The sequence below is a fragment of the Castor canadensis genome, chromosome 2 (assembly GCF_047511655.1).
Source record: "Castor canadensis chromosome 2, mCasCan1.hap1v2, whole genome shotgun sequence".
Taxonomy (NCBI): domain Eukaryota; kingdom Metazoa; phylum Chordata; class Mammalia; order Rodentia; family Castoridae; genus Castor; species Castor canadensis.
In genome coordinates, this window is record NC_133387.1 from 148,435,429 (window position 1) to 148,460,258 (window position 24,830).

The 24,830-nt window shown below is 42.4% G+C and overlaps 1 protein-coding gene across 1 annotated transcript in view; it reads right to left on the bottom strand.

Annotated features, from left to right (window-relative positions):
- Myo1e (myosin IE) overlaps window positions 1-24,830 on the bottom strand; it is a 206,213-nt gene that overhangs the window by 77,226 nt on the left and 104,157 nt on the right. Inside the window, exons 5-9 of the mRNA XM_020175398.2 lie at window positions 17,559-17,646; window positions 12,409-12,498; window positions 7,968-8,099; window positions 5,025-5,159; window positions 3,559-3,691 (exon numbers count right to left, since the gene is read on the bottom strand). Coding sequence (XP_020030987.2) covers window positions 3,559-3,691; window positions 5,025-5,159; window positions 7,968-8,099; window positions 12,409-12,498; window positions 17,559-17,646 — 578 coding nt within the window. The remainder of the gene's footprint in view (window positions 1-3,558; window positions 3,692-5,024; window positions 5,160-7,967; window positions 8,100-12,408; window positions 12,499-17,558; window positions 17,647-24,830) is intronic.

A 24,830-nucleotide genomic window follows, 5' to 3' on the forward strand; every position in this document is an offset into this window, starting at 1 on the left:
GATATTGTGAGAATCAAGACACATTTACCAAAGTCCCCAATATGTAAGAGGCCTCACTGCCAGTGTGGTTATCACCACCAACAGCAGGAGGGCATATCTCATAGACATCAACAGTTTATAGCAGCCAGGCACAATGGCACTTACTTATAATCCAGATATGCAGGAGGCAGAGGCAAGAGGATTGAAAGTCTAAGACCAGCCTAGGCTACACAATGACAGCCCCATTTCAAAAAGAAAAAAAAAAAAAAAGCTGATAGTAGATCACAAGGGCCCCTATCATTGTTCATGGGAACCACACAGTAATACTTTTATAAAATGGTAGTCAGCCCCATTTGTTTGTTTTGTGAACACGAGATTCTCCCACACCCTAACTACACCAAAAGTGGGGCACAGTTGAAATAAACTGTTTATGTCATTATCTTTATGACCTTAGCTAAAAAAATAAAATAAAACATGAGAACCCTTGAGACAAAACAGACAGAAGGGACTAGCAGAGACAAGGACGGTACTTCATCTCACTCCTCTCCTGTAGAAGAGGGCATAACCAAAGGCCTGCAGGTCCCCCCAGAAACAAGGCATGGGATTCAGCCAAGAATCAGAGCCACAGCTTAGGGAAACAGCTAAGTAGATGAGAGAGAAAACAGAGAACTGGCTTGGAAAAAAATCCATGCCGTGTTTTTCAAGCGCAAGTTTTATGGCCTCATATTGTCTTCAGTGATTGCCTTGGTGTTGAAGTTATAGGGCTGCTTATATTGACTTCCTTCAGGATGTGAATTTTCCATGAGGGTATGAACGTGGCCGTGGCCATGGCTGGAGGAGAGCATCCTCAAGGAAGCGTGGAGGCTGGGGGAAGCAGAGGGAAGAAGTAATGACTAATTTAAAAATATTGGTGTCATTTTGGCAGAGTCATAAAATAAGAAGAACCTGTTAAAAAGTAATATTGAAGAGTAATGAAGATAGATTTCTAGAACTGCATTAAAGTGTGAAGCAAAGCTGGATTTCATTTTTCCAATTAAATGTGAAGTATAGAGAAGAGAAAAAACTCAAAAAAGAGGGAGCAGTACAAAGTTCCATTTTTAACAAATTTAAAAGAAGTGGCAGCTTGGGGGTATTGCTCAAAAGGTAGAGCACCTGCATAGCAAGCTCAAACCCTGGTACTGACAAAAGAAGAAAAAGTGAAAAGAAGTGGTAAGGTGAATATGCCTTATTTGGTGTGGGAGGCCTTGCTTCCTAGCTCATTAAGCATGAGGGAGAGAATGAGCCCTGTGTTATGTACTTTGACTGCTCAGTGCTGTTAAAGTAGTGTTTTATTCCTTAGGCATTACTACTTTACTGTATTGATGTTGACAGGCACAGAAATGTGAAAATTGAGGTTTGAATTGGCTTCTCAGAGGCATAAGGTTCAACTAAGGAAATTCTGCACCTTCCTGAGGGTAAGGTCAAGTAAAGGACTAGTTTACTTTAGTGGGCCAGTTATAATATGATTTTTTTACCATTTTATATAGTATCTAGAGACAGCTGCTATCTTGAATTATAAAAACATAGATACCAGTTCCCTCTATAAATTTATGTCATCGATATACTCAAATATGTGAAAGAGACACCACGTTCATGTTCAAGGTTATTCACTCTTACAGTGGTCATTGAGAAGATAAGAAGCATAAAATCAGGTGTCATCCTAGTGCTCGGCAACAGATATGGGTTCAATAAATCAAAGTGTAGCTAGGCAGTAGAGTGTATGCTGCTAAACAAAGGATGACACTCCTTTGAACTGATATAGAATAACCTTCAAGATACGTTATATGAAAAAGCAACAGTAGAACATTGTATACATTCCCATTATAACACAAAATTAGGGGAAAAGAATGGACATGTGTGGTTGCTCTGGACCACATATCTCTGAGACCTGGGTTGCCCTCTTGGAAGGGGAACAAGTTGACCAAAAAGAGCTGCATAGAACAACTTTCAATATATATCCACTTGACTGTATTAATGAGACCTAATGAACAAAATCCAGAATTGATTGAAGAAAATTACTGGGAGGGAGTATTCCTTTGTTAGACCTACTTGGCTTTACTCAGCATTCTTGATCTCCACAGCTCCACCACCCCTTGTTAGGGAATTTCATGAGCAGTTGCCAATCTCAGGCCTTATCCACTTGGCACAGGAGGCTTACTAACTCCAGACACCACTGAGCAGTGAAACAGACCTTGGCTCAAGCATCCGGGCCATGCTCGCTGGTTCAGGGTCATGACTGTTCTCAAGCTTAAAGAGGCAGTAAAGGATTTTAGTATCCAGAGGGCAAGAGAAACCCAGTCTCTTTCCATAGACACCAAACCAAAACTGTCAATGTGAACAAGCTAAGTGTTAATGGTCCTACTGGGGACACATGTGTATTTGTTAAATGTCAAGGACAAAGTCCATAAAGTCTACATAGTTATTAGTATGAATATTAGAACATGGTTCTCAGTTTTATGGATACCATGTATTTTTTCTTGTTTTCTACCCCCTTCCTTGGTAAACATAATTCATCATTATCAGATAGACATCAGAAATTAGCAGAACTTCCCTCTTTTATGAGAAAAAAAAACTAAAACATAAAAAAAGGATCCTTATTTGGAATGGAAATATCCCACTGCACTGTCAGCAATGAGTGGGATACTATTTATTACTAAGCATCTAAATTTATCATCCTTGAAGAATGCTGAGAAAGGAAGAAATGCCTTCCTGGGTGGGTAAGGGTGTGTGGGTTCTGAGAACAGCCTGGAAAGCTGTCGATGTCTGAGAGGTTGAAGTCACCGACCATGGTATTCATAGCAGGTCACAGGCACATGTAACTAGTGACATTTCTCTGCAGGAAGGACCTGGATTTCTTCTTAAAGACAATCTGATTACTACAAATATGATCATTAAAGGTCATCACAAGAAATGTCAACACAATAGTCAAAGCCCATTTCTCTCTGTGTTCACAAAGCTAATCTAACCAACCCATGGAACAAACTGTAAACCTGTAAGCTTTCTACATTTACATATATTCTATCATTGCAAGTGACCAAAAAGGCCAGTTACAGAAAAGCTTTTCATTAACTGATTCATCTTTTGAGCTAGTAGGCCACTACTGTAATCTTTATTAAAGACATCACTTTAGCATTAAACCCAGATGTGAAATTCTACCAGATTTCCCTAAGGTTAGTAACAAGCTGAAATGATTTCAACTCAAGAGGTAGAGAGCTTGCCTAGCAAAGCATGCGGCCCTGAGTTCAAATCCTAGCACTGCCACACACACAAAAAGATTCGTTAATTATCTACAGTGTGGGACACGGAGACACTGGTGATGAGGCGAGGAGAAGGGCAGGGCAGTTGCATAGAACAGGTCTTTCCTAAGGCCTCTCCTAAGGCCTTTGTGTTTTTGCCACAGTGGGACACACAGACTTCTCATCTCTTCCCAACACACTCAATACACATGAGCTCCAAGCCAAGCAAAGGGGCGTGTTGTTCTGATTGGAGCTGACTACCCCTAGTCCCCTCACGCAACAGCCACGTGCCAGAGCTACCCACACTCTTCACTCTCCACGGCGGCGTAATTGCCCACTTCTTTGAAGCTGATGTTTCCCATGTGGAGAATTCCCGCTACGATCTGTAACACCAGCGTCTGCTCTTCTGCAAAGATCCCGATCACATTCATGGCATGCTGGGAAGAGAAAAGAGAAATTATCCAGACGAGCTGTAATAAAGAAGCCAAAGAAGACATTGAGTTGCAGAGGTACAGCAACTGGGCTTAGCCTGGGATGGCAATGGGAAGTGTCTGTCAATATCATCACTGACCAATGCACTCACACAGGTCCTTATAAGTCCTGCTGTCTTTAAACACAGAAAGGCCACCCTCTAGGAAGAAGGTCAGGACAGCTGCAGGAGGAAAGACATTCATGGGAGTGGCAGCCAGGCACGGGTCTCCATGCCTGTCCTTATCCCATGGTGTCCGTCTTTGTCCCATGGTGTGCTCTCTAATTTTATCCCTCTACTGTTGCCATGTTGCACACTTTCCACTCCATGTAGACTTCAGAAATCTATTCCTTCACTAGTGGGAAGAGGAACAGAATTACTTGCAAAAGAATCTTGATTGAAAATGTGAAGAAAATCAAAGCATCTTTAAAAAGCTTAGTTTCTGAGGCCATTAAACTAAGTAAAAACAGCTGGAATGTCTGAGCGTTGGATCTCAGTATATTGAGAATGATATTGTAGGACCAGCGTGTAGGCCCCCTGACGCACAATTTTTCTCCTTGCTTCTTGAAAGCCACATGGTTTTGGGACCCAGGACCCAGTCTATCTGAACATTCTGCCCCTTTCCAGATCAAACATCAGCTTCCCTTGAACTTAACCTTCACTGCTTACTCAGGGTTTTCCCCTCAGCACTGGATCTGTACAGAAAGACAGGCCTGTACTTCCAGGACAGTTAAGGCTGACTGGTGACTGGCCTGCCTCCAAAAAGTTCTAGATTGACTCATTTATTGTCATTCCCATCTGATGCAAAACCTTCAGTAATCTAACTATTTTCACAGCTTGTACTGTGACACACGAACTATGTGAGCAACTTGGAGCTGAAGGGTCCTCCTTGGACCTGGAAATACAGAGGTGAAGAAAAAGTCCTCGAAAACAGAAGAGATGAAGAGAGTGGCACCTGATCAAGACCATGAGTTCTTTGCCTTTCTAAGGAAAGCTCACTAACTGTGGAGGCTGTTCAGCAAACGAGCCTGATAAACAGTTGCCGTGTTGCTTTTGCCTGTTTATCAGAGCTCCTGCGGAGAGATAATGATGAATTCCCTTTTCTACCCATGTCCAGTCATTAAGTGATCCTTGAGCAACTGGGCACAAGGCCATTAAAGATGCTGAAAGACAAGTTTTAAGATAAGGAATGCATCCAGTGGCCCAGAGGACATGTACCTTGATAACCTTCCCGAGCTTTCTGCCACATGTGATGACCAGGTTGGAGCACAGATCCTGCCTGGTCCTGTGTGGGCACTTACCAGGGTTTCCTGAAACTCCCGCTTGTCGTCAATGTCATCGACCTTATATGACCCAGAGAGGCTCAAGTAGTAATAATAGTCCATGCTGGTGATGCCCAAGGTGTGCTTCTGCTCTGCAGAGGCGCCCTCGATGAGCTGCAGCAAGAGAACGCAGGATGTATCAGGATGTTGACATCACAGCGTCCACAGTCACCTCGCAGTGCTTGCTACCACCCTCCCTGAGCCCAGGTAGGGAGGACTTTCTACCACCATGTTCGAAAATGATGGATGATGGATGGTCCTAGTCTCTAAAAGATGCAGGAGCATGTGAACACCTGCTCTACTTGTCACAACCCTAAATCATCTCTACATTGTTTTTTTTGTGTGTGTGTGACAGTACTGGGATTTGAATTAAGGGCCTTGTGCTTGCTGGGCAGACGCTCTACCACTTGAGCCACACTCCCAACTTTTTCTTTGTGTTGCTTATTTTTGAGATAGGGTCTCTCGATCCTATTTACCCAGGCTAGCTTCGAACCATGATCCTCCTGATCTCTGCCTCCTGAGTAGCTAGGATTATAGGTGTGAGCCACCATCGCCCAGCCACTTATGACTTCTTAAAGTGGAGCTGGCTGCTCCAGGCTTCCCACCCAGGGTGCGTATTTGGACAGTGCCATAGGTCCCATTCTCTAGTATTCTGAAACCTCCTGACACACTGGCTGTCCCTTGACTATTTCTTCCAGCTCTGATGTCTATCTTAAGCTCAGGCAAGACTTTCTTAAAGGGCTCCAACATTTAACAACCAACTCTTGAGAGAGAGAAAAAAAATTAATTTGTAGTGTTTGCCAGTCTTCATGATATAAATCCTCCCCTCAGGAGTTACTGCAAAGAAATTTCACAGGAAGAAGAGGTAAGAAAAGACACAGCAGCCCATGTAAGCCACCTCCAGCATACCATGGCACTAACCCAAACAATTTAGAAACAGAGAGGCAGCTCCTGTCCATGCTTGTCCATCTGTGTCAAGTTCCTGGTGCCATCTTGGTCCCCCTGCCCCCAATAGGTGACCTCATCTGCATCACTGAGAAGTTCTAGCTCATCCTATGAAAAAAGGCTCTCTGTTTTCTTCCTGTCAACTGAAAATCTTTTTGCGCCACTCCTTCCTTTTTTGTCTTTCGTTTTAAGAACGTTCCTTCCTCCTTTCAGTCTTCTCCCCACTCACATCACATAGTCCCTCTCACTTGCATCGTCAAACTTCCCTCTCTCCACCTCTTCTGTTGACAAGCAGTTTGCTCTTTGCCTTGGCTAAAAGCTTTTCCTTGACTTTGAACTTTATCAAGCCACAGAATCTACCTCCTCCCCATGGCTGAACCACCTGCATTCTGGCTTCTCCCCTCATGGCTCTGGCAAAATTCCTCTCCTGGCTACTTTCCAGTGATTAAATCCAGCAGCCTGTTCTTGGTCCTAGACCCCTGACCCAGCTGCCCTCCTCCCCCACCAGAAGCTCAGGGCATTCGATCCTGTGACTTATCCCCTTAGGCTCTCCTGGCTGTGGGGACACTGTGGGATCCTGGTTTTCCTCTTCTGACTGCTTCATTGGGTGGCATTGGTTCCCCCATGCTTTTCCATCCCATGCATGGACAGTCGCCAGGCCCTGTATGGGAATTATTTTTCTCTCCACACTCAGATCCATGGAATCTTGTCTGTTTGACAGTTTCCGCCATTACTTTGATGTCAGAATCTTGAACTCCTGGACCCATCATCTCTCAGCATCCACTCTGGTGGATGCTATGGGCAGAGGACTCTAGGAAGGGGGTGAGGTTTGTATTTATTGAAAAGGGTCCTGGTATCCATTACACGCTTCTATCTGGTACTCAATAAATAATATTCTGCTGTGTGTGACACAATTTCTTTTCATTTGTCTGGATGTATTGCTTTGGTTAATACAATTCTAAGCATTACCAAGCTCCTAGAAGCTCTTGGCCACCTATGTACTTTGTCAAGGAACAGATACTAAGTAAAAGAATTATTTGCCATCACTGAAGATGTCTGTGTAATTGAGAAGATTGGCTGTGTGCCAGTTCTACTTTAACTTCCTTCTAATCCAGTGATCATCCAACCAAAAAAACAAGACCAAAAAAGTTACCAGGTGTTTCTTCAAGGAAATCTAATATGGCTGCCTAAACATGAAAAAATTGGAATATGGCCTCACTATTTTTACATACTTAAAAACATTTTTCATTTTAGTTTATTTTTTGCAGTACTGGTGATTGAACCCAGGGCCTTGGGCATGCTAGACAAGCACTCTTACCACTTGAGCCATGGCCCCAGCTCTAAAAACATTTTTTTTAAATAGCTGAATTGTATGACTGCTGAAGCTCAGAGTAAGACTTTTAAGCTCGTGCACACTGCTTTGGCTCCAACCCCTCCCTGTCTTCCGAGGGTCTGAATGGGGATGTGCTGAGCTGACACTAAAAATCAAAGCCTACCTCAGCTCTTGCTACAGCTCGCCTCTGGACACTTCTGCCTGAAACCTGCCTGAGGCCTGTTCACCCAGTGGTTTTCTTCTTCTACCTCCTAGGCTTTTGTTCTGGTGGCCGGACATCCCTGTGATGTGTTCTCTCCACTCTGCACCCTGAGCCCTCCCTCATTGACATCTCCCCTTACCACTCCAGCCAAATCTCCCCACAGGAATTCCTATTTGGCAAAGAATCAAACAGTCCTGCTTTTATTTGAAGATTATTTAACTTTCGAGAATTTGTCTTGTCACTCCCATTAGCACTTACTTGCCTCAAGGATAGAGACTTTTTCACAATCCTTCTGCACACGGACTTGCACACACTCTAGAAATGCAACTTTTGTGCTTAGAAGACTAGACTGTGTAAGCTCCAGGGTGATAGAAAAAAAAGTTTTTTTCTTCTAATACAGAGAAAAATTAGGAAGTGGATAAGAAAAAATATCAAGTAAAACCTGGTAAAATATGTGAAAACTCCGTTCTCCAGGGTTCCTCATCACCACTCTTGACTTCTCCAGAAGGAAGTTGGAGATCTTTCCACCATCTGGTTCCCCACCTGGACTGAACTGGATTTCAAAGTATTTTCCCTGCAAGAAAGTTGGGATTTCCTTTAGTGGACTGGTAAACAAAACCATAATGCTGCAAAGAGGACACAGGATATAATTCAAGGAAATTCGTTAATGAAAGACGAGTTCTGAATTATTCCTCATTCTAGTCTAGACTTCCTCATTTTTTCATATCAAACAATAACCCAAGCTTTTGTCCAATCACACAATTCGGTATTCAGAGAGAATCAATGGAATCAACCAGACTAAATAAGGACCTTCTACATTTCTTGTTGCCTTTCTTCCTGTCTCAGCTTGGCTACTCAACCGGAAGGCATAAAGAATGGGTTAGAAAAATCACATGGTCCCCTGAATCTAATAACAGCGAACTCTGCCAGCCTCCTTCAGAAGACGTTTTCCCTCCGGCAGACTTCATTTCAAGACCCTGAGAAAAAGCACTCAGTCCCTTTTACCTCTGGAGCATCTAAGATGAAAACTATTGTAATTAAAATTCTTTCCAGCTACTTGTGGGTTTGGAGACTTTTGTTTCTGTTGTTATTAATACTCCCCTTTAAATTACTAATAGGGAACAAAGGAATTAATTGCAAAAGACATCTAAATCGTTGATATTTTTCTCAGTAGAACTTAGTTCCTCTCTAGGTCACAGAAACTTAAGTACCATCAGGGCCAGGAGGGTAAATGCAAGCGATGGAAAATTGCTTGGGGTTTGTGAGGCCTGTGGCCAAAGTGGAGGGTGTGGCCAGTGCCCTGCATTCACATTTGATATTATAAAAAATTGAGTGCTGACTAACTGAATTCAGGGCTGAATTCAGCTGAACCTTTGTCGATGACTAGAATCATAAACTTACGAAGGGCAAGCAGAATGCGTTGCATTTTTTCCAGTTGACTTCTGTACCTGTATGTGCTGTGTTCTACTTGGTACTTGTTAACTACAAAAGAAGGCCACCCTCTAATTTTGTCTTCATCTGATGCCTGCCACTCCCCTCCTTTTCTCCAACAAACTTCCAGACAGAACCACCAAGGCCACCAAGGCCACCAAGGCCACCAAGGCCTGCCACCCTGAAGGATAACAGTTCCTGAAAAAAGCTTGCTGTACTTCTGAGGGTGACCACATCTCACCATCTTATTCTTTTGACTTGTTCTGTAAGGAACAATTCAGGGTCTGTCCTCTTGCTCCCTATCACCTGGGGGAAATGAAATGTGGAAGGGCACGTGTAATAAATGACAGTCTTGTGAGCAAGTGCTTCTCAACTGTGGCTTCAGGTTAAAACACTGAGGAGCCCTTTAAGAAAGGCTGGTGCCTGGTACCACCCACACCAAGTCACTCAGTCTCTAGAGACCAGTGCCCAGACCTGTGTAGTCTGAGGCCTGGGGGATTTTTACACACAGCCTTGTTAAGGCCACTGTTCTGATGTCATACAGTGCTTACACACAGTTCCAAATTGTCACCTAATAAGAGGTCAAAACACTTAGCATTGCTGCTTGACAGCCTAGAGGAAAGACAGGGAATTTTATAAAGGGGACAGGAAACTGCATTTTGATAACTAAATGGAAAGAAGTTTCAGTTCTTGGTAATCTTGTATTTCTTAAGTTGGCTACTGGATATGCAGTGTTCACTACATATTTAAATACTGCTTAAACTACTTCATAGCTTTCTTTAAAACTTGAAAAGACTTATAAATTTTTAAATTCTATACATTTTTGTGATTAAGGTCACATATCCCTCCCCTCATTTTTTTTGTGGTAGTAGGATTTGAACTCAGGGCCTTGCACTTGCTAGGCAGGCACCTCTACCACTTGAGCCACATTCTCAGCCCTTTTTTGCTTTAGTTATTTTCCAGACCAGGCTCAGACAGTGATCCTGCTACTTAGACCTCCCTTCCCTCGTGACTAGGATTACTGGTGTGTGCCACCACGCCCAGCTCTACATATCCATCTTTTAATAAAAAATCTGTAAAGACGTATCCATTTGTAAAGTGGACTGATCCACTATTCCACCTGATGCCCTTCTACATCCTCCTACTAAACAACCAGACTTTGATTTGATAGTACTATATCTGTCAAACTTTGATTTGCATAAACCTTAATTACACTTTACATAGCATGAACATTTTTAAAACAAAAATGGGGCTACATTGGAAATATTGTTTTATAGTCTAGTTTTTCTAAAATTTAATAATATTACATATATCATTTAAAATAGTAGTTATTTAATAGAAAATTTTGATAGTTTATCCTAGAAGCACCACTGGGGCAAAGATAATGAACACTTAAAACTTTAATACAAATATTTGGGGCTGAGGGTGTTACTCAGTGGGTGAACACAGGTTTATTGTGCTTGAAGGCCCGGGTTCAAACCCCAGACCCCCACTCCCCCACCTTGGCCAAACTGCTCTCCTGGGAGAATGTGTCTGTCTTCAATCAATAGGGTCTTTCCCCCATTATTTTCGGTCTCCTTAATGTTTGTCCATCTAAGAGACAGAAAATGATACAGAGTTCGAAATGTCATTTCTTTCATTTTGTATGCTTTGGTGCCACAGGGTATGGGGAAGGGGAAGAGAGAAGGAAGATGAATGTGTGTGTTAGAACCTGCCTGTCTACACTTTTGCCCATCTTTCTGTCAGGGTTGTATAAAATTTTGTAATCAGATAAATAATTAATGTTGCGTTTTTGTTATTTATAAAAATCGACTGAGGCATCCTCCAAGGATAAAGGACAATTTATATTAGAAAAAAAAAAATCAAGGAAAGTAATGACTTAATTATTTTTTTCTGCTCTCTAAGGATGGGTGGCCTGGGTGGTTAGAGGGTTAAATCTGAGCTAGTCTATTTTTTTTCTTTTTTTGCTGCACTGGGGCTTGAACTCAGGGCCTACACCTTGAGCCATTCCACCAGCCCTTTTTTGTTAAGGGTTTTTCGAGATGGGGTCTCTCCAGGAACTATTTGCCCAGGCTGGCTTTGAACTGCAATCCTCCTGATCTCTGCCTCCTGAGTAGTGAGGATTACAGGCGTGAGCCACTGGTGCCTGGCAAATTTATTTTTATAAAGTCTATTTTTATAAGGCGGATTTAGAATGATAGTTAGAAAATAAAGGTCAAGTGGAAAATGTGTTCACTTCTTCGTTCTTATTTCATCACCTAGAAACTTCAAGATAAAACATTGAGCCAGAAAAAATGATAGGAAACAAGAGCACTTGAGAGAAGAGACTGAAGAGCACTGGGCAACAAGGAATGTGACGGTGAACCTGACAGGTATCACTCTTCAGGGAACGCGACAATGACTTCATGAGAACATAGTGAGACTTCTTTTAGAAACAGAAACTTCCTTTCAAAATAAAAGCTGAGAAAGTAATGTTTCTTTCTCTGAAATTCCCTTATTTATTTTTCTTTTTTTATAGCATACATTAAATATACAGAGGTGTTTCACTGTGACATTTCCATACCTGCATATGATGTGCTTTGATCAAATTCACCCCCTGTTACTCTTTCTTATCCTCCCTCCTCCCTGCACTGTTTATTTTTAAATGGCCAGTATCAACCTCACAGATGGCTGCCTGCAGGTTTTAGTGCCAGACACGATCTGTGGTTGAAATAAGATGCTAAATCTATATAAGTCAAGCTGCTGGGTAAGCATTTATTTCTTTGTAATGTGGATTTTTGTCAAGGGATTATAGTCACATCATCCTTGCCAGCCTTCCTATATAACTCCTCAGAAGACCCAGACAGAAAGATGTCATGGGTTTCATAACCTTGGGTGTGTGAGCCAGTTAGAAGGCACTCTGTGAGGCCAGTGACTTTGGATATTGTCATATTGTGACTGTACATACAGCAAATGCACACAGCTGGGAGGCAGGGTAGACAGTTGGCTCACTCTGAAGGTCAGAGGGGGAGGAAGGTCCTTCCCAGGTTCCCCATGACTCCAAGTGTCTCTCTCTTTGGTGTCCACAAACCAAGCTCCGAGCAGCAATCTATCTCTGTGATTCTAGTCTATTCTGCTCTCTTTCTCTGTAGGGAAAGATCTCTCCAGGGAGCAGGCCAAGTTCCCAGCACCAAAGTTGTCATTTTCGTCAATTCTTCTTTTCCTTAGTAAGCGACTCAAGGGGAGAACGGATTTTGAAATGACCTCGTTTGCATCCCTACAGCTCAAAAAACACTTAAGTCAAAGGGTAAACCAAGGACCGACAGCAGGCCGCTTTAGAAAACAGGTTAGATTGAAAAGCTGGCCTCTGATGATGCATAAACTGCTCTCATTTCCCATGGGACACAGGACTTAACTCAAGAATATCACCATCATCCATCAAGTGACTTTCCTCTGAGACAGGGAAGACTTACAAATCGGCTGGAGTTGTTATTTCGGACGGTCTTGGCATTTCCAAAGGCCTCCAGCAGTGGGTTGGACTGCAGGATGATGTCCTTCACGTGCTGTCACAGCAAACAGACAGACTGGACGTTAGGAAGGTGCAGGCCCCTGTCATATATCCAATGGAAGCCCAACTTCCCCTAAGGTCTTAGTTTTTGAATGCCACAGAGTGAAATCCCCAAGTCCATCTGTGCTTTGGGCTTTCTAGAGAATTTATCTTTCATAGTGACAGACAATCCTGTTTGTGTGACTGGGCTCCCCAAATTCCTTGACCTGACACAGGATCCTGGAGCCAGGGTGCACCAAATCAGAATCCGAATCTACAGTGCTTCCGGGCTGGCTTTCCATTCTACTTGCTGCAGCACTTTCAGTTACAACAGAAAGGAAAGTGAAGCACAAATGGGTGTCTCCTTCTGCCTCTTTTTGGGGTGGAAATGAGGGTTGAACTCAAGGACTTGCACTTGCTAGAGACTCAAGTGCTCTACCACTTGAGCCACACCTCCATCCCTTTCTGCTTTAGGTTATTTTTCAGATAGGTTCTCAAAGTCCGGGCTACCCTGGAACTTTGATCCTCCTCCTGAGTAGCCAGGATTACAGGTGAGATCTATCATGCCCATTTGTCCCCTTGCTGTTCTGACCAGAACCTTGCAATCACTGCGCTTCCCAACTGCTCCACCTGCTCCATTCCAAGCAAGCATTATCTTATGGGAAACTCATCAGATTCTCCTCCCCAAACAAGGTTATGGAAATATGGTCTGGTGTTTTTCTGGCTTTAATGTGCATGAATCACTTTGGGATCTTGTTTAAACACAGATTCAGTAGGTCTGAGGCAGGACCCCAGGAATCTGCATTTCTAACCAGTGCCCTGATGCTGTTGGTCTTCCCAGCACAAATCCACACTCCGAGCAGTAAGAGGCAATGCTGGGCTGTGTGGAACAATTTCTGGTCTACTGGAGGGGAGGAACTTGGTTTTCAAACACCCCAGTTCTATGCCAGACTTAAAGTGTGCAAGACAGCGCACAGACATGAGGGAGCTCAGTAGATAGGGCTTGGTGCTGGAGAGGTCTTTGCACAGTGACTCACTCCTTGTACTTGTAATTATTCGCATCCTATGGCTAAACATGTTCCAGAAATAACAAGTCTTCTGGCTCATGTTCTCTAGCTACTGACTAATTCCATGCGAAGAGCTCTGTATCACTGTCCTCATAGGAAAACAGGAAGAGAAAAACCAACATTAACCGTCTGCAGTCTGCCCACCAGGTCACAGGCAATAGGAAACAGGACTAGATGAAGGGGCTAACCACTGAGTGACTATGGAAGAGCCCAGTGTTCCTTTGGCACTCTCTGAACATACAGGAGAGAAAATGCCACTGATACCAGAGCTGGCATCCCATCCCAGCTGGGGAATCGTGGTCTGCAGTGGTACCAGGGTCAAATTCTGGGTGGTCAGTTTCAAACTTAAAACGTACTTTCCAGCTACCAACTTTCCTTTAAAAACACACAGACTAATATAAAACTTGCTTTTCTTTATAAAATGAATTTTGAGTTTGTGGTTTTATATCATTTGTTTGCTGGCCAGACATGCTTAAAACATGTAATAACACTCCAGCTTCTCTGAGGGAGAGAATGGAAGACAGGCTTTTCTTGTATCTTTTCCCTTCTGTTTTATTATCCTTATTTTTAGGTGGTACTGGGGTTTGAACTCCAGGCCTTATGCTTTCTAGGCAGGCACTCTACCCCTTAAGCCATGTCCCTGTTATTTTTCAGATAGGGTCTCACATTTCTGCCTGAGGTTATGTCCTCCCACTTGTCACTACACCTGACACCTGACACCTGACTTGTTTGTTGAGGTGGGGTCTTGATAACTTTTTGCCTGGGTTAGCCTTGAATTTCAATGCTCCAGATTTCTACCTCCTTCTACCTACCTTCTTCTAACTGGGGGCGTGCCCTTCTGTGCCTGGCCCCTCTTCCTTTCTTTAGACTTTTTCTCTCTTGCAGTGCTAAGGATTGAATCCAGAGCCTCATGCATGCTAGGCAAGCTTTCTACCACTGAGCTACATTCAGCTCTAATAACAGACTTTTAAACTAAGAGTATTTATGCATGAATCCCGTCCTCACATCCAGATCTGTTTACGAAGAACCAGAGATGTTCACTAGAATTTTGTGATATGTGGCGAGTTTATGGGGGAAAGGGGGAAAGTTAAAAGTTAAAGTAAAAGCAGCCCATTTACAAAATAGTATCCTGGATTCCTGTGTCCAGGTCAACCCCCGTAAGGATGGGCTCTGCTTACATGAATAAAGGGACAAAAGGATTAACCACCGCTGCCTAGGTTCCTCAGCTGCCCCCACTGTCCACCATGGAAGCCACACGCCACAGGTGGCCATTCAGTGCCATCACTAATCTCCACTGAGATGTGCTATGTTGACCACATAGCAGATTTCAAACACTTAGTAAGAAAAAAACCTCATAAATATTTTATATTGATTACAGCTAAAGTAAGTTTGCAGGCATACTGGATTGAATGAAATATATATTTAAATTCCTTTCTTTTTTTCTTGCAATGGAGTATTGCTTGGGCTTGAATTCACAAACTTCCAGCCTCAGCCTTCACATAGCTGGAACTACAGGTATATGTCACTGGCCTGGCTTAAAGTTCATTTTCATCTCTTTCTTTTTACTTTTTGTAAATGTGACTACCAGAAAATTTAGAATTATATTTGTGCTTTGCATCCTCTTTCTCCTACTGGACAGAGGAGCTGGAAATCTTCCTTTCAGTAAGAGAAGGAGGTGCTGCAAAGACCCTTGCAGAGGCTGGGGATGTAGGTAGCTCTGAGGTAGACTGCTTGCCTAGTATACATGAGGCCCTGCATTCGATTCCCATCCAAACTCCCCAGATCCCCAGAAAAGACTCTTTCCACCTATGTAAGGAACCCTGGAATGCCTTCTGATCCATCAGGCCATAATGGAACATGAGTCACAATAAAGAGAAGTTTACTGTGTCTTTTTAAAGATGACTGTTGATAATAATAGCAATAATATTGCTTATTAAATTATTCTGATTTAAACATAATCCCTTTAAAGCTGGGCACAGGGATGTGCACCTGCCATCCCAAGCTACATAGGAGGCTAAGACTGAGATCAGAAGGATCACAGTTCCAGGCCTACTTGGATTAAAAAAGTTACTGAGACCCCATCTCAATGGAAAAAAGCTGGGTGTGGTGGTACATGCCTGTCATCCCAGCAACTGTAGGAAGCATAAAATAGGAGGATAGTGGTTTGAAGCCTGTGTGGGCAAAAGTGAGACTCCATCTCCAAAATAACCAGAACAAAAAGGGCTGGAGGTGTGGCTCAAGTGGTAGAATGCCTATGTAGCAAGTTCAAAGTCCTGAGTTCAAATCCTAGCACCACAAACAAACAAAATCTTTAGTATTAAGTCTACATTGGAGCATAAATTACAATTTTTAAAAAGTCCCTGGCAGTGTGAGCAGTGGTGAGGCTATGATTCAGGACTACCACCTCCATCACCATCACTGCACAGCTGAGGTCTAGTCTGCTCCCAGGCTGAGTGAAACTAAAACAGGTAAAGCGGAATTGGCCGTTTGTCACACTGTCCCCCTGCCTCTGTTGCTGCTCTGCCCATCTTGACTTCCTTTCACATCGTGGGGCTCCTCACTCTATCAGTGTCCCCTCATTCCTAAGATTGCAGTTATACTCACTAAGCTCTCCTGCTTTTCTCTTTAGTCTGCTTTTGAAAATTTCATCAATTTCTTGAATCAACAATTTATTCACATAGCTAAAGCGTAAGTCTTTGAAGAGGTGAATGCGACAGAATCTCCTTCCTCCATGGTCCCAAGACCCCCCCTGCAGACACCCACTGCCACCAGTTTCTGGTGCGCCCTTCCAGGGATATGTAACACATATCCAAATGCATACAGACATATGCTCGCTTTTTCCTTCAGACAGCATCACACTCTGCACAAGGATCAGAACCTTTCTTTTTTGTGGTTAATGATGTATCTTGGTGATCATCCCATACCAGTGTATGAAGCCCCACTTTTATGGCTGTAGAATGTTCTAGGATAGGATTTTACTAGTTGTCTGGAAGTGAGTATTGAAGTTGCTTTCAGTCTTTTGCATTGCCAGAAATGCACAAATAATCAAGTTGCCTACATTTGAGTATATCTAAAGGAGAAATTAAAAACCAGCGAGGTGCTGCGTGCCTGTACTACCAGCTACCAGGAGGCTAAAACATGAGACTGTGACACAAGGCCAACCTGAGCCATTTGGCAAATGACAGATTAGCATGGCAGGACTGCCAAGCCACATGTACCTGTGTGCAAATTTGATAGAATTTGCAGAAATGACCTCCATAAAAGTGGATGAGGTCTTCTTTCCAGTGACATGAGAGTGACTATGTGTCCACATTCTTTCCAATAGTGTTTAAAACACTGCAAGAATTCTGCCAATCTAACAGTTTTTTAAAAAACAGTTTTTGGTATATATATTTTTCTTTTTTGGTGGGACTGGGCTTTGAACCCAGGGCTTCCCACTTGCAAAGCAGGTGCTCAACTGCTTGAGCTTGTCTCCAGTCCATTTTGCTCAGGTTATTTTGCAGATGGGGGTCTCACAAACTATTTGCCTGGGCTGCCCTCGAACCTCAATCCTCCTAATCCTAGCCTCCCAATTAGCTAGGATTATAGGCACCAGCACCTGGCTTTTGGTGTACTTTCAATATGAAATTTTCTTATTATCATGATGACATGTGTTCATGTTTGATGAGTAATTTATATTTCCTTTCCTTTTCTTTTTTCTTCTTTTGGTGGTACTGGGGCTTGAACTCAGGACCTCACACTTGCTAAGCAGATGCTCTACCACTGAGCTACTCCACCAACTCTATATTTCCTTTTCTTTGAGCTGTCTTTCATGTCTTTTTATTTTCCTTTTGTGCTGTTACCCTTTTTACTGATTCGTGGGAGCCCTTCATATATTAAGCATGGCTAGATCAAAATATGCTATTTCTTTCAAGATTTCATGTTTCTTGGTTATAGAATCTTTTCTGTGGAATAAAAGTTCTTTTTGAAAGAAAGCAGAAGGTCTCAACATGGCTTACCACCAACTTACCTGAACTTTGGGGCCACCTCCAGACACTCTGGAGATGTAACTCATGATGTACTTGGCAGCCACCGTCTTTCCAGCACCACTCTCACCACTAAGGAAAGAAAGACACATTTTCTTAATCCATTTGTCGGTGGTGGGGCATCTTGGCTGTTTCCATAACTTGGCTATTGTGAATAGTGCCGCAATAAACATGGGTGTGCAGGTGCCTCTGGAGTAACCTGTGTCACAGCCTTTTGGGTATATCCCCAAGAGTGGTATTGCTGGATCAAATGGTAGATCAATGTCTAGCTTTTTAAGTAGCCTCCAGATTTTTTTCCAGAGTGGTTGTACTAGTCTACATTCCCACCAACAGTGTAAGAGGGTTCCTTTTTCCCCACATCCTCGCCAACACCTGTTGTTGGTGGTGTTGCTGATGATGGCTATTCTAACAGGGGTGAGGTGGAATCTTAGTGTGGAGAACATCATTCTGGGTGAGGTTAGCCTGGCTCAAAAGACCAAAAATCGTATGTTCTCCCTCATATGTGGACATTAGATCAAGGGCAAACACAACAAGGGGATTGGACTTTGAGCACATGATAAAAGCGAGAGCACACAAGGGAGGGGTGAGGATAGGTAAGACACCTAAAAAATTAGCTAGCATTTGTTGCCCTTAACGCAGAGAAACTAAAGCAGATACCTTAAAAGCAACTAAGGCCAATAGGAAAAGGGGACCAGGAACTAGAGAAAAGGTGAGATCAAAAAGGATTAACCTAGAAGGTAACACCCACGCACAGGAAATTAATGTGAGTCAACTCCCTGTATAGCTATCCTTATCTCAACCAGCAAAAACCCTTGTTCCTTCCTATTATTGCTTATACTCTCTCTACAACAAAATTAGAAATAAGGGCAAAATAGTTTCTGCTGGGTATTGAGGGGGTGGGGGGGAGAGGGAGGGGGCGGAGTGCGTGGTAAGGGAGGGGGTGGGGGCAGGGGGGAGAAATGACCCAAGCCTTGTATGCACATATGAATAATAAAAAAAAAAAAAGAAAGACACAAATGCCACCATGAAACGGGCCACAACTAGGTCCTCCCAGAACCAAAAGAAAACAGGAAGAAAGGAATTTTTAAAAACTTGCACAATATTGCTTGAGAAAGTCAAGTTGTTACAGCAGGAGGTCACTTCTATGATCCAGGTAAGAACAGTAACAGGGTGTTGACCAGTCTTGATAACTGATACTGTATGCAGGACAGACATAAGAGTCTAACTGCCCAAGAAGACAGGGCACGAGTAGGAAAATCATGGCTATCAAAAGGATGGAATTATGCAGAGATTAAAACCACCATCCAGACTGTGTACATAGTAAGAAAAAGGATATGAAATAGTGTTAAGTGAAATACCTGATTCCATTTATATAGAAACACGGTTATAAAAATATCGTTTTTAAAAGGCTGGAGTTGTGGCTCAGAGGTAAAGCACTTGTCCAGAACACACAGGCCTGGGCTTCATCCCCATCACCAAAAATAAATAAATGAATGAATCAAGTACACAAGAAATAAGACTGGAACAATTATAAAGCATTAAGAGAGATTTTGGTCAAGGTAAGTAGCCCACAGGACATTGATTCAGTTCAGGATTTTCCAAACTTGCTTGTAATGATATAGTACTTCTAAAATTAAAAAAAAAAGAAAGAAGAACAAAGAAAAAGTAGGCCCTTGGAGGTTTCAAACTATGTGCCTTGAACTGCTGCAAGCGTTCTTATTTTAGAAGTTCTAAAATTAAATGATGAAGCAACATTAATCACATCCTGTGTAACAAAGACTACCTTCCGCTGGGTGCCCAGCGTACAGGAATGGTCTTTTGTTAACAGTCTAGTCTTCAAAATCCCCGTTCTTCCTTCAAAATCCCCCTCCAGTGATGATGATCTCAATTCTGAACATGCTTAATTCCGTCAGGTTCCTCAGTTTCTACTGGTGGCCTTTGTGCTTCCAGAACCGCATTAATTAAAGGAACTCACACGATGCACAGTGACGATGACTTAGTCATCAGTACTAGGCTCTACTACTTTATAACAATATTTGTTTGTGATCAAGAATTTTGGGGTAGAAAAAAAGGATTTTGGGGTGCAGAGCAGATGTTCTTCTATGAATACCCTGCCTAATTAACTATTGTCAGTTGCTGAGAGTCACACAAGAAAAGAGGAAACATTTGCTTAGGGTACAGTCCAGCAAGGTGACCCCAACCTCCAAAAGGAAACTGCAATCAATGTTGAAATAATTTGGTATTTCAGGACAAAACAAAGTTAAAATAGCCATTTGGCAAAAGTCCTAAATGTTGGATTTGCCTGAATTAATATATGGCAAAGGTCTGAACCACCTATGCGCTTCACCTCAGTGCTGGGTTCCCTGGCTTTCCGACTTCCCAAAACTAAACTGAAGTGTCCTAAGATGCAGTGCGTCTGGGATGGGGTGTCACACCACCACAGAGAAGTGCCTGTTTACAGGTACAAGTGAATTCAACTCATGAGGACGTCCTCTCTCTGTCCCTCTCTCCCTGTTTCTCTCTCTTAGCACTGGGGTTTGAACTCAGGGCCTCGAGCGTGGGTAGGCAGGTGCTCCACCACTGCAGCCATGCTCTCAGCCCCACTCCTCCTTTTCTTTTCTTTTAGCTTTAGTTACTTTTTTGGATAGGGTCTCACACTTTTTACCTATGCCAGCCTTGAACTGTGATTCTCCTACTTATGCCCGCCTCCTGCATAGCTGAGAATCCAGGAGTGCATCACCATGTCTGGCTTTTTAAACGGTCATGAATTAGCTTTTTAAACGGTCAGCATAACCAAATGACTTATATGCTAGATCCAAGGTGAATACTCATGCACTCCTATCACTTGAAGCTCAAGTGTTTGGGGTTTTTTTGGCAGTACTGGGGTTTGCACTCAGGGCTTTGCACTTGCTAGGCTGGTGTCTACTTCTTGAGCCACGCCTCCAGTCCCAAGCTCAAGTTTGTCAACGAAACTCCATTTTATAAGTTGCAGCAATGTAAACATTCAAGAATATTGGAACATCTGAGAGCAGTCACAGAATGGAATCTTACAGACATTTAAAATAATTACAAACACTAAGTAACAAGGTTAACTGCTCAGTTTGAGCAAAAGACAATGTATTTATGTCATGTTAATAACTACAGAAAAATGCATATGAAAACTGAAATGGAACATGAAAAAAACAGTTCTGGCATTAAGACGCTATTATATGGAGGATTCTCCTTTATTTTGAAGTGATTTCTCTTGAGGTTTACATTTTTTTTGACATGGGAAATTATGCATGTATTTCAGGTGTTTGTTCATTTGTTTTTTGAAACAAAAGCTTGCTCTGTAGCCCAAGCTGGCCCCAGACATGCAAACCTCCTGCCTCATCCTCCCAAGTGCTGGGATTACAGGTGTGTCCTACCACACCTGTAATTCAGGTTTTTAACAAAAATTTCTCAGAAAGGATTATTGTTCCATATAACCATAGTCAATATTCACAAATTTCATTAGGTTATTATGAACTTATTATATAATACCATGAGTAAACACATTTTATGTGATTATGGTCTTATATATAGAATTCCTTAGAGCAAGCTGTAAGAGAGAAAGAAAAAATAACCTAACAATTTATGAAATAAAAGCATAGCTATCCCCCACTGGGTCTCTGCTTAACGGTGTGATGAGACATGAAATACTGTACGCCTGTTGTTGGAAGTGAAAGAAAAGGACAGTGGGAAGTAAGTAACTCTTCATATATAAAGAAGTCAGGGCCCAAAATAGGACGACTGCATTCTTAGTAACTCTCATATTTTTCAGGATACTTAAATAATTAGTTCTGGCCAAACGTTGATCTGGATTTTCATTTCTTGGTTTCACTTTACAGACATTTAAGAAGTTTTATTGATCACAGCCGGTAATTTGCTCAAAATATGGCCCAATAGTGGGTCAGAACATAATTTCTTGAAGCTTCAGCATATACTCCATAATTGTGCTGGCCTGTTTGGGATCGGGAGATATTATTTCTCCCCTGGACTAAAACTGAGGTTAAAAAAATGTGAAGGTGTCAGAGAAATAATACAGTACACCCTAAATCTCACATGTCACAGAAGTTAGAGCAATTTGCTTCATTTCTGCTTATAGACAGCCTTCCTAATATATTGCCTTGATTTTAATGGAAAAACAAAAAACCCTCTAGAGACGAGCAAAAGGCTCCAGGGGTCCTTAAATCTCACAGTCCATCAGGATCCTCACAGTATGTGAGTAGTGCCCATGTTTGTGACCCTTCTCCACCTTACTGAACCCTCAAGACAGTTTCTAGGAACAGGATCTGTTTGTTTGGTTGGCTTGTTTGAGGGGCTACTGGAGTATGGACTCAGAGCCTCATGCTTTAGTCTTGCTATGTAGCCCAGGCTGGCCTCAAATTCAAGACCCTCCTGCTTCAGCAGCCTGAGTGCTGGGATTACAGACATGTGTCACCAAGCCCAGGAGGAATGAGATTTTAAATGAACTCCCTAGTTTGCATGTAAGTGGCTGGGAACCAGCCCAACAATTTAAAATCAAAGTTAGAACGGACTTCATAGGAAGCAGCAATTCAAATCAGAAATAACGTCTGTGTATTAGCTATAGAAATTCAAACAAATGGCAAAGTGTCAGAGAAATGGTAGACTATTTGGGGGAAGTTATTTACAATGGTATATTAACAACTGGACTCAAAGACTATAATTGTTTTTCTGTGTCAGGTTATTCTTCACTTTAAAAATCAGGGGGTGGGAGTGGGGCTGGTGGAATGGCTCAAGTGGTAGAGTACCTGCCTAATAAGTGTAAAGCCCTGAGTTCAAATCCTAGTACTACCATCACCAAAAAGAAAAATCAATACTGTTTCAATTCACTTCAACTTATTCTAGCAAATGTGAAACTATTTCAGTCCTTTGTTGGTGAGAGATCCCACAGAATCAGTAAGTTCAAACATTCCCACTGTCAGAGAACTCACCAATCTACTCCCATCTCCAAATATCCCTATTGCTTCTGCACCCCAGTTTGTTTCCATGTAATTAATTGAATGAATACAATTGAAATGTTCATTTTCCAACTTTATTTGTGCTTTAGAAATGATAAAAACATAAAGCAAAAATTATGCAATGAGGGCTGGAGATGTGGCTCAAGTGGTAGAGCGCCTGCCTAGGAAGCATGAGGCCCCCAGTTCAAATCTCAGCACCACCAAAAAAACACTATACATGCATTTGTTCATTCCTTATGCCGGGACTAAGCACTTCCATGTGCTGTGGTGGAGGTGGGATGAGATGCAGCTCTTGCCTGAACGGAGCTATCTGTTTTTTGAGGAATCTGAGTGTACAAATGTTGGAGTGGAGATGTGGTATGAGTGTAGGGACCTGTGAGGGCCACTGATTGAAGTACATGTTAGAAAAAGACTCCTGTCATCCCAGGTAATGGAAAGTGGAGATCAGAAGAATCAAGGTTCCAGGCCTGCCTGGGCAAAAAGTTAACAAGACCCCATTTCTACCAATAAACTGGGCCTGATAGTAACATGTCTATAATCCCAGCTGTGTGGGAGGGAGGTAGAGGTAGGAAGATCGCACTCTGAGGCCACCTCAGGCAGAAAGTACAAGAACATCTAAAAAATAACTGAAAGCAAAAAAGGGTTGGTGGTGTGGTTCAAGTGGTAGTGTACCTGTCTAGCAAGTATGAGGCCCTGAGTTCAAATCCCAGTACTGCCTCCCTCCTAAAAAGCCATGATAATATTGAGTTTGACTGTTATTTCGAAAGATATAAACCAAGAACAAAAACCAAATAATTGTTTCTAATTCTAGAGTTAAAAAGATAAACATGGTATACTGGTTAAACACCAGAAAACACCGAAGACACAGAACTAAGAAAGGACTTGATGCACTTTCCCTCAGAAGCCTGAACTCTATTGCTTCAGAGGAGGATAAATATTTAAAACCCTCCCATGGAGAGTCAATTAAAGTCAACATGGTTTCCCAGTGAACTCCACAAACAGCAGAAGTCTTAGCATGGCCAAGCGTTTAGGAGCTCCTGAGTCTACTGACACACACCCGTTTAAGCAAGCCTTCTGCCAAAAACATTTCTCTCACACACAGTTAGGAACAAATACATAATAGCTTGAATCACTGTGATCACAAGACAAGATAATTCTGCAAGAACCAGAAACCACATCAAAGAATGTTCTGGATGGCCCTCTCCAGTGACTCTTTTCATACTCCCTTCCTGTCAGCCCTACGGAACTGAGACTGAAACAGTCTGGGGTGATGCACCTCTGTTGGCCACCTGGAGGGCCCCAGGGCGGAGGAGAGAGGGGTCTTCTATCAGACCTTGAAATCACACTAAAATATAAATCCTCAAACACATACTAAAATACAAAACCACACAGTAAAACTGAAACTACTAAATAATAGTACAGAGTTAGGCCTTAACACATTGAGAAAAGCTCTAAGGCAAAGAGCTCTTATTTTTTCCCAATCCCAAACAAATATCCAGTTAATTGGTGTGTCAAGCAGACAAAATTCTCATCTACTCTGCCAAGAAAATGACCCCATGGCAAAGTTCCTCTTGATCCAGCCTGATACTACAGAAGAACCAATGTTTAGTCTGAAGATCAAGTTTAAGTCCAAAGTTAGCTACTTGCCAGTTCAAAAATTCCTTTTAATGTTACTAGCAGTCAGTTTCCACCAGTCGTCAACAGTTTGCAAGTATTTCTCCATGTATACATTATTTCCTTATTAAACTTTCTTTACATTCTTCTAAGGGATCATTTCCCACTTTCCAGGCAAAGTGACTGAGGCTAGCAGAAGTTAACACACTTTAAACAGAACACTGTCTACTCTCTCCCCAGAGATCTTTCCTCTACACTTGCCTGCAAGTGGCAACAGATTATTTACCAAAATAACACCTGCTGGTTCAAAGTGGCAGAGAAGATGGGAACGAGGGTAAGCCTGGAGTCAGGCAACCCTGGCTCGGAGCACAGCTTTGCCACATTTCAAGATGTTAAATGAGTTTCATTACCTCTCTGAGACTCAATGTCTTGATCTGCAAAAGTAGTAATGCCTCACTTGCCTGATTGTCACAAAGATTAAAATGATATAATTAAGCCTGGTGCTGTGGCTTATGCCTATAATCCTAGCTACTCGGAAGGTGGAGGTTGCAAGGATCACAAATTGAAGCCAGCCTGGACAAAAAGTTCACGAGACCCCATCCCAATCAATGTCTGGGAGCAGTTGGTGCATTGGTCATC